Source organism: Rhipicephalus sanguineus, chromosome 9 (assembly GCF_013339695.2).
Source record: "Rhipicephalus sanguineus isolate Rsan-2018 chromosome 9, BIME_Rsan_1.4, whole genome shotgun sequence".
Taxonomy (NCBI): Eukaryota; Metazoa; Arthropoda; class Arachnida; order Ixodida; family Ixodidae; genus Rhipicephalus; species Rhipicephalus sanguineus.
In genome coordinates, this window is record NC_051184.2 from 97401570 (window position 1) to 97410379 (window position 8810).

At 50.7% G+C, this 8810-nt stretch overlaps 1 protein-coding gene across 1 annotated transcript in view; it reads right to left on the minus strand.

The window, feature by feature from the left end:
* Positions 1–6263, minus strand: part of LOC125759958 (uncharacterized) — a 30765-nt gene extending 24502 nt beyond the window's left edge. Inside the window, exons 1-2 of the mRNA XM_049419500.1 lie at positions 6152–6263; positions 803–864 (exon numbers count right to left, since the gene is read on the minus strand). Of these exons, the coding sequence (XP_049275457.1) occupies positions 803–864; positions 6152–6263 (174 nt within the window). The remainder of the gene's footprint in view (positions 1–802; positions 865–6151) is intronic.
* Positions 6264–8810: the final 2547 nt, after the last annotated feature.

Consider the following 8810-nt stretch of genomic DNA (forward strand, 5'->3'; position numbering starts at 1 on the left):
TAAGCCCATACTTCACGATGCAACCACGTTGTTTGCTTATGTGAACGCTCAGTGGTGTACTTTGTTTCCTAATGATTTATGAATATGTAACAAAACATTATTAGGCTTACTCATCGCCGGTGTTGTGTGCGTTAATGCCACTTGAGGCTTTGGCGTCTCCTGGCGCCTTTGTAGCATTTCACACAGTTGGCGCACGGAGCAGACACGAAAGACAGTTCAGAAGATTCAATACGACACTCGCAGGGCTCGGTAAATGAATCAAACGTGGCATACACATTTATTTATTTTTAACTTGCACAGGCAACCGGAGCGCACTGCACAGCAACTAAAAACGAGAAACGGCAGCCATACTGCACAAAACTCATTTCCGTTTCCTCTTGTACAACGGCATCTTTCGGTCGGCTACTTTAGTTCATAACGGTACAGCTACCATTACTTCCATTGCACTGTCAAAGGCACAGTGTCACTTCTATAAGTGTATAGGTGTTCTCTGACTGCGAGCTCAACTTTGGGAGAGCAGTTAGCTGCCCTGGTTTTCAGGTGTTCAGCAACTCAAAGCTCTTGTCTACGGAGCCAAATGAATAGGAGCGACGAAAGGCTGGTCTTCTGTTCCAGCACTAACTATCGCGCATGCTTGTCGGCAAAGTTTTTTCTCAGAATATGCGTGAAATTTTAAAGTCCTCTCGACTACCACGAGGAACGAGCCGCTTTTCGTTATGAAACGCGAAACCTTATTTCAATTTCTTCATTGTTTCGCGCATGCGCAACTACAATGCCGAGACTACCGCTACAAACGCTGTACGTTGGCACCCGTGGCACTTGCTGGCTTGGGGCAGTTGACCCAGAACAGGGGTCTCAACGTCACTGTGAAGAAGCAAGTGAAAGGGCCCCAAACCATGCTTCACGATTCTGAGCTGACCAGTGCAGTGCATACACTGGGCGTTCGCGATCACGTCTGCCAAAATTTGCAACGCCACGCGCCGCGTAAATGGGTCAAACTTCAAGCTGAACGCTGCTTGCCCTTCTTCTCGCGGGCGCGCGCCCTGATAATGAGGGGATGACGTTCACAATGCAATGGCCCTACGTAGACGGTAGTGCTGTGACGTCGGTCCTCTACGTACACGGCTGCGACATGACGTCGACAACAGTAGCCCGTGACACTGCGATAATTATTTGACACGAGATGTGTTGTTTGTACAATTTGTTGCTTGAATAGATGAATAAAACGAGAGAAAAATTGGCCGCGTATCTGCGTGCTTCGCTGCAAATGTCGTGTAAAGACGATAGAAGAGGCGCTGTGTGAGATATAGACGCCATCTGGCAATACGTCGGGAAACATGAGTGCTGTGTTGCGTGCTGGTAGTCCCGGCGCAGCAGCAGGCGAAGACCGGCGGTGACCAACGCGACCGGCGGGGACGCCAGCCAGCCCGAAAACGCGGTTTGGCGCGAAGCGCTGAAGCAGAGAAACGTCCGCACTCAACGAGTACTCTCCACACACTCTTTTATTTACACGTCGCCTGGGTAAAACAGGAGCGCCAGAGCGGCGCCCACAACAGGCAGCCGAAGGCCGCCCACAACGCTGCTTTTTCATTTTTTAAATATTTATTTTCACCTTCTTGGCCTTCTCAAAACTAAAGTTTTTCAACACCAATCCATGGCATTCGTACAGTGCAATACAGAACCGAAACCGAAACACAACAATGAGCTCGTGCGAAGGGCACGGAGGAAGGCAAATGTCAGCGCAGTCGCATTTTCAGCTTTGTTGAAACAGCGCTCACTAGACGACGACGAAGTAAAAGAAGGCACAGGACAGGCGCTGCCTGTCCTGTGCCTTCTTTTACTTCGTCGTCGTCTAGTGAGCGCTGTTTCAACAAAGATGAACGCATACCAACTCGCTCAAGCTTCCATTCTTATGCATTTTCAGCGCAGCTTAAGAAACTAGGGTCCTTAAAATTACGTATGTATGCATTTTCTATTAAAGGAACACGCCACCTAATACTTACCTAGTGATGTTGCACCTCAGATATGCATGATATTTACTTTTTGATCGACAACGTTCACAAGTATGAACAGCCGCACCAGTTCAAGACGGCTGGCCCTTGGGCAAGTGGTTCAACTTTAGCCGAGTGGCTGAATCGAGGGACGTGCCGACAAACAGAAAGACAGACAGACAGAAAGACAGACCAAAATTTCTGCGTTTAAGTTCCCCAAGAAAGACTATCGTCTTTAATATTGAGACACACAAAGAGAATGTGTGCGTCGTTTTCATTTATTCCCGTGAATTGCAGCGCGATGTGGGGCTGATGTGCCTCCGTTTCGAATGCGTTCGTTCCCCGCGGTTAGCGCATCGAGCAGACGCCAGCCCTGGAAACGAAAGTAATATTCTGGCGTGTTCGAGCACTCATTAGGATCATTTGCTTTCCCGCGTCTACCTAAATGTCCATGCGTCACTGTATCTCGATTCCGCTAGTCTCGGGCCCGTACAAATGTCGCAACCTTCATGCCCGTCCGGCAGAATTAGGCAGTACACAAGAGAGAACGACGCCACAACGCCCACGGCCGCTACTGTAGTGTGCTATACAGCTACATAAAAAAATGGTAGCGGCCGTACAACGCCGCCCACGTGCTCGCGCTGCCTCGGGCACGTCATGCGCACGTCACCATGCATGAGCATGAAGTGTTCATGCGTAGGTGTCAGGTGAATAGGGCAGGGAAGGGATTTGGTTAGCGAAGGCTACAGGGGGCGAGTGCAAGGGTTTGAAGCCTGACTCCTTGCATCATGGTCTAGCGCCGCTGCAAATTATTATTGTAACACGAAAGTGTTTATGCCCGGGTTCACCAAGACTTTCATGGCGTATTTCTGTCATGGAAATACGTCAGTAATATGAACCCCATCAGATGGCACAGAAAGAAAAATTATAAGATGTTCCGTTGACAGGAGTCGAACCCATGACCTATCGATCAGCGGCAATGTCTTGCGGGCGTTTAGCCCACTGAACTACCGCCAAAAAATTGCGGAAGGTACCCGAACGCGTCTTTTATCTTTGACGCCTTCCTCTCACCGTGCACTTGGATGGATGGATGGATGCTATGAGCGCCCGCTTTATAATGGCGTGGGGACATGTCTGCCACCAGGCCCGGGAAAAAAAAATTACACCATTTCCCGCTAAATGGGACCATCAGGCGATGCGAAGCCGGAGCACTTGCACGATCGCGTTCCGCTGGCGTTCTTTGGGCATGCTACCGACCTCGCGTCGTGGAACGCGAAGAGGAACGCTACGCGCGTCTTGTCTTCTCTAGCCTGGCCGTTAATTCTCACAGGGTGGGCGGGGAACGCGGTCGGCAGGCGTGCGAGAGGGGGGCAGCGTAGGAGAGGAGAGAGAGGGGGAGGGGACGCGCATGCGCTCGTGCTCATCGCGGCGTTGCACAGGGGAGAATTTTGGCATGTCTGGCCCGCGTTTCAGAGGAAGAGTGGAGAGGGGGAGGGGAGAGGGAAAGTGGAGAGGGGGAGGGGAGAGGGTATGCGCATGCGCAGTAAGGGTGGTCAAGCCGCACACCACCACAACCACCGGATTGAACTCCGCCATAAGATACTTCGCATCTAAATGGTGCCATTGCTACGCCCGTCCCATTCGGCGCGTTTCCAATTGAAGTACAATTTTATCAACGCTTTAACACACCGCGAGGTGGCGGCTTTAGCCCAAGCCTCACTTATCCCATCCATTCGAATCAAAAAATAGCTCTCCGACGCTCTCCTGGCTGTCGCACCGCGTTCCCCGTGCGGCCTGTGAGAATTTACGGCCAGGCTAGAGCGAAATCACGACGCGCGAAGCGTTTCTCTTGGCATTTTATGACGCCTTGGAGGAGTGCATATCGAGTATCAGGGTTTCTTATGTGCTTGTTGATGCCACCTTTGCACGGGATTCAACATATGCGGTATCCATGTATATGTAAAAAACTGTTAAATCATGATAAATCAAGTGTTCAATCATAATCATGGGCGTTAGTCGTCGGTACGGAGATATGCAGTAGGCGCCAACTTGAGTGCGTCCACATGCAGCGGTGCTATGCCTGCAAGACAACAGCAGATATTGTACAAGCTTTCATATACGAATGCACTATAACCAATCACTTAATTCCCTGACGAAACGTTTCACTTTCGTGTTATATCGATTCTTATGAAGGAGGGACCCGCCATCTTTTTACAGCGAAAGCTGTTATGAGATCGTTGCAGCGGCCGTTTTTGGCGCCATAGTTGCCCGCCGCCGCCGGTGTCCGTAACCACTATCGCTCGAAATAAGAAAAAAAAAACGAAATAAGAAAAAAAAATTCCACGATGGAACGTTCGAACGTGGGTCCTCTGCGTGGAGCCCAGTATTCAACCTCTGAGCCATGCCGGTGCTTGAAACTGCTTTGCAAAAAGGTCCTATACATGCTTCATGTCGGGAAGGAAGCACATTAACATGTGCAATATAGCGTGGTAGAAGAGTAAAATAAGTACCAAGCGTCGCATAACGCGAATTCTGTAACCAGGTGTCAAACAATGCGAATTGCGCAACGAGAAGGTTGTTGAATGCTTCCAACCCATAATAAAGGGATCCGCCATAATTCTTCATCGTCATCAGGCACATCATCAACAAAGTGCGCAGCCTTACATGCATTTAGCAGGCACCACGGCTCTCCGTAAATTGACGAAAAATGGCATAATGCCTGCTTTCATACTTCTCAAAAAATCACAGCATATCCACGGAGTGAATGATGATGAGTGGGCGAAGCTGCGGAGGTTCATCGGTAAACCGTGAATCTTCCGTGAATTCTGCCCAGTACATCATCACCGACGTGAGATCGGGCGCGTTTATACTAAAGGTTCGATGAGTTACGACGACTTGCAGCTCACTTTAATTTTACATGTACGCTGTGAATTTTCATTGTTCAGAAAAACATTGCTTAAGAAAACATCTGGCGTCTTTCGTTAAGCAGCTGGCATCTTTTCGTTTTGCTTTACAAACATCTGGCGTTCCTTCATTTTGCTTTTGCAAAACATCTGGCGTCTTTCGTTGGTTTATTTCATCAATCAACGGCGTTTTGAGCAAAATTTTTATTGTTTAATCACGCACAGGAGAAATCTCACCAGGCACTACCTTGGAGGTAAAGAATGGCTGCTAATGGGAATGAGAGACAGAAGAAGTCGGCTTTTAGCTAACGCTGCGAATTTTTTATTGTTCAACAACCCACAGGAAAAATCTCCCACCGGCACCACCTTGGAGGTCAAAGCGTAAGACTGGTTACGCACAACGACTACGACTACGAGGGACGAACGGGTGCCGCCTTAAGGAGCTTCGCCCCTAAAATTACAATGATTTATAGCGTAGTGGGTTCGTCGCAACTGCACTTGTATTGGTTGCCAAGGAAGCCCATAAGCGCATGATCCATTTCCTCGGGATCTCAGTAAAGTTCTTCGCCTCCCCCCTCTCTGTCCCACGTGAACGTATGTTATACAGCATGACGGGAGAGGGAAATAGCGACCGGGCGTCACCCAATGCAAATTACATAACTGGTGGGCCGTTTAAAGCGTCCAACCCATTACAAAAGGATGAGCCATAATTCTTCACCGTCATCAGTCGTCGCGTCAACAAAGTGCACATAATGCCTGACAGATGTGAGGCTGGTACCTCGCTTCTCCGCAGAATGGCGAATAATGGCTTAGTAGGTGCTTCCCAGCTTCACAAAAGTTGTGAATTATGGCGTAGTGGGCACCTTGCTAGTGTACTTGTATTAGTAGTCCCAAGAGAGCTTACAACGGGCTCTAGAAACGCCGCTCTTCCAGCTTTCGCTGTGACTGTGCTGCGGTTTCAGCGCAGGCCTGGAGTTTTTTCTCAGCTCGTAATGAAGCGATTTGAAAATTTCTTGCGGCCTAATGCTCTTCACTCGGCACACAACTTCCAGCCTCTAGCTAAAGCTTGCTATCTGGCCTGGTGTGGGGCCCTAAATTCGAGCTAACGAGAGCAGACGACGGAGCGGCCGATCGCTGAAAGAAGAGGAAAACGAAGGAGCCTGTGCTGGAGAAGAAAGAAAACAGAAAGAGGGCTCGCACAAGCGAGAGAGTTCTAGAACGCGGTGACAACGGGTCGGAGGACTGCCGAACACGCACCTTCGCGCGGGGTTCGCTCCCACAGGGTGTCTGTCTTCGGGACAGCGAGGGCCTCACGTTCATCGCCTCGCAAGACCTGGTACGCGGCCTGCTGCTGTCGGGGAACCCGCATGTACACTTGAGGTTCCGTTTACCGGGCTTCGTTACGCATTCAGGACACCGAGCGTCAGAAGGTCCTGGCCTGGCGCTGACGAAAATGGCTGCTACCGATAATGGCGGCTACGGGCTAGCGAGTTGTGGGTCGCTCACGCTCTCCATGAACCCTGCTGCCTCTCCATTTCCGCTACGCCGAGCAGCTACATGCCCGCGACCATGTCACCACCGGGACTTTACCAGCCAGCAACCTCCCGGACTCTAGCACCACCACGTGAAACGATCGCCTAGTTGAAGTTCGTATCTGCATGCCGCCCAATATAATTGTCGTGTGGTTTTTAGAAGCGGACACCGTCTCCTCGATCTTCAACGCGTCACATGCTCTGCGGCGCGACAATCCTGACAACACAAACGGCACAGGCACCTAAGCTAGCGGGTTGCAGCCGCGAAATTTAGTCCCACAAAGGCCGGGACAGTGAAGGTAGTGGGAACGAGGGGGGTGAGCGGCGGGGGGGGGAGCAGAGTCTGATCGAAATTTCACCCAATGCCGCATGTGGGTCCATTGTGAAGGATTTTTCGGCAGGTTTCGAAAAAAATTACAGCATATCCACGGGTGAATGATGAAGAGTTTGGGCGAAGCTTCTGAAGCAATCATGGTCTCGGGATCCGCTTCTCGTTGAGCCAGTTTCGCAGCGGCGCCCTTGAGGCGCACCGTCTCGGGATGTGCCTGGCTTCCGCCAAGCGAGGCGCCAGGCGGCAGCCTCTCCAGCTCGCATCTAGGCATCCTGCCGACGAGCACGAGACGCAGCGGCCTTCCGCACCCGGCGCTCCTCGTCGTCCATGGTCCGCCAAGCAGCACGATCCGGCAAGCGCACCCAACTGCCGTTTGCATGCATCTCTATGGGACAGCACCATCTATTGAATAGTACGGGATAGGCGACGGCGGGGGAACGCCGGACGGAGCGACGACCGACCAGGTGATGCTATAAGGAGCTTCGCCCCCTAAAAAGTGATAGTTTCGCCGCAAGGGCGAAGCAATGAATGCGATAGTAAGAAAGTGTAATGCTATACGAAGTGAGGCTCGCCAATATATACTCTCAGTTTGAACAGCGCTCCTGTTGCAAAGGCAGCCGAAGCAGCGAAGGAAACTAGCGTGCTTCAAGTGTCGAGCTGTGACACTTGATAGTTCACGCTCATCTTCTGTTTGTTCGTTTAGCGACGTCCCTTGAGCTCGAGTGACTTTCGTACGCTCTGGCGGCGCTGACTGACGCTCCCACGTTTAAATGTACATATATACCCTATAAAGTGGACGGGGGGATGGCTGCCGCGGTAGCTCAGTTGGTAGAGCATCGGACGCGTTATTCGAAGGTCGCAGGTTCGGTCCCTGCCCTTTTCGTCCACTTTTCTTTCGTCACATTTACCTTATATTTACTACTAAAAAGATCCCCTATACTTTCCTTAGCATTATTGTCTGTTAGTTCTCATTAATATTGTGTATAACAAAGAAAACGAGCCCTTGAAATTAACACTTCTTTCTTTCGTACGCTCCGTAACACCAGCGCGAACATCACGGTGATAGCTCGAAACATCCCTCCTCCCCTCACCATGAGATAACCGCGCGAGCAGACAGTGAGGCATGGTTCTCCCTTCGCAAATATTAGAAGAAGCGGGCGAAATGGTCGACGACTTTTAAGTGCGCCCGTTGCGCTCCTCGCGCCATCTCGCTGGTAATGAAGAGACACTTACAAGCGCCTTCCATCGCGGAGAACTGCCAGTGGTAAAGGGTGTGTATATAACTCTCGCCCTTAACTACTTGAAGAATGTGCGTTTTGTGGCGTAGTGGTTGGGGGCACGCGCTGCAGAGCGCGAGGTCGCTGGTTCGATTCCGCGCTTCGGAAGCATTTTTCTGAAGTATTTGCTTTGGGACTTTTGTATATATGTATATATATATATATATATATATATATATATATATATATATATATATATATATATATATATATATATATATACACATACGGTGCACGACGGCGGCGATGGCGACGACAAAACCCATCGAAGACTGCCCATATAATTGCTATCACAATAAAAGTCACAGCTTCACCGCAAGGGCGAAGGAATGAATGCGATGGCAAGGAACTGTAATGAGTTAGCTGCCAGCCTCACTTCGTGAGGCTGGCAGCTAACTCTTTTGCATCTCATCTCGCGTAAATCTGCAAAACGCTGGTGTATGAGAGTACGGCCTCTTCAGGGAGAGATGCCCTTTCCGCACAGTCTCTTCGCGTGGAGGGCGCAGCCCGTAGAAGGGTATACGTGCCGAGCTGATGGCTGCCGACATAGCGCGTGCACCAGAGATCGCGACCGCGACATATAGCATCAAAGTTCAAAGTTGCTCGAGTTGAGCGAACCCCCCTCCCCCTCGCGTCATTTCGTGCTCTTTCAAGACGGGCGGGGCGTTTCCTCTCTGTTCTCACGCCAGGCCTCCAGAGTTGGGTCGCGTCGCATGTGCCCTCCGAGAGTCGGAGATCGGCAGGCTCTTTGTTCTCTGCTTCAGCCGCTTGCGTCG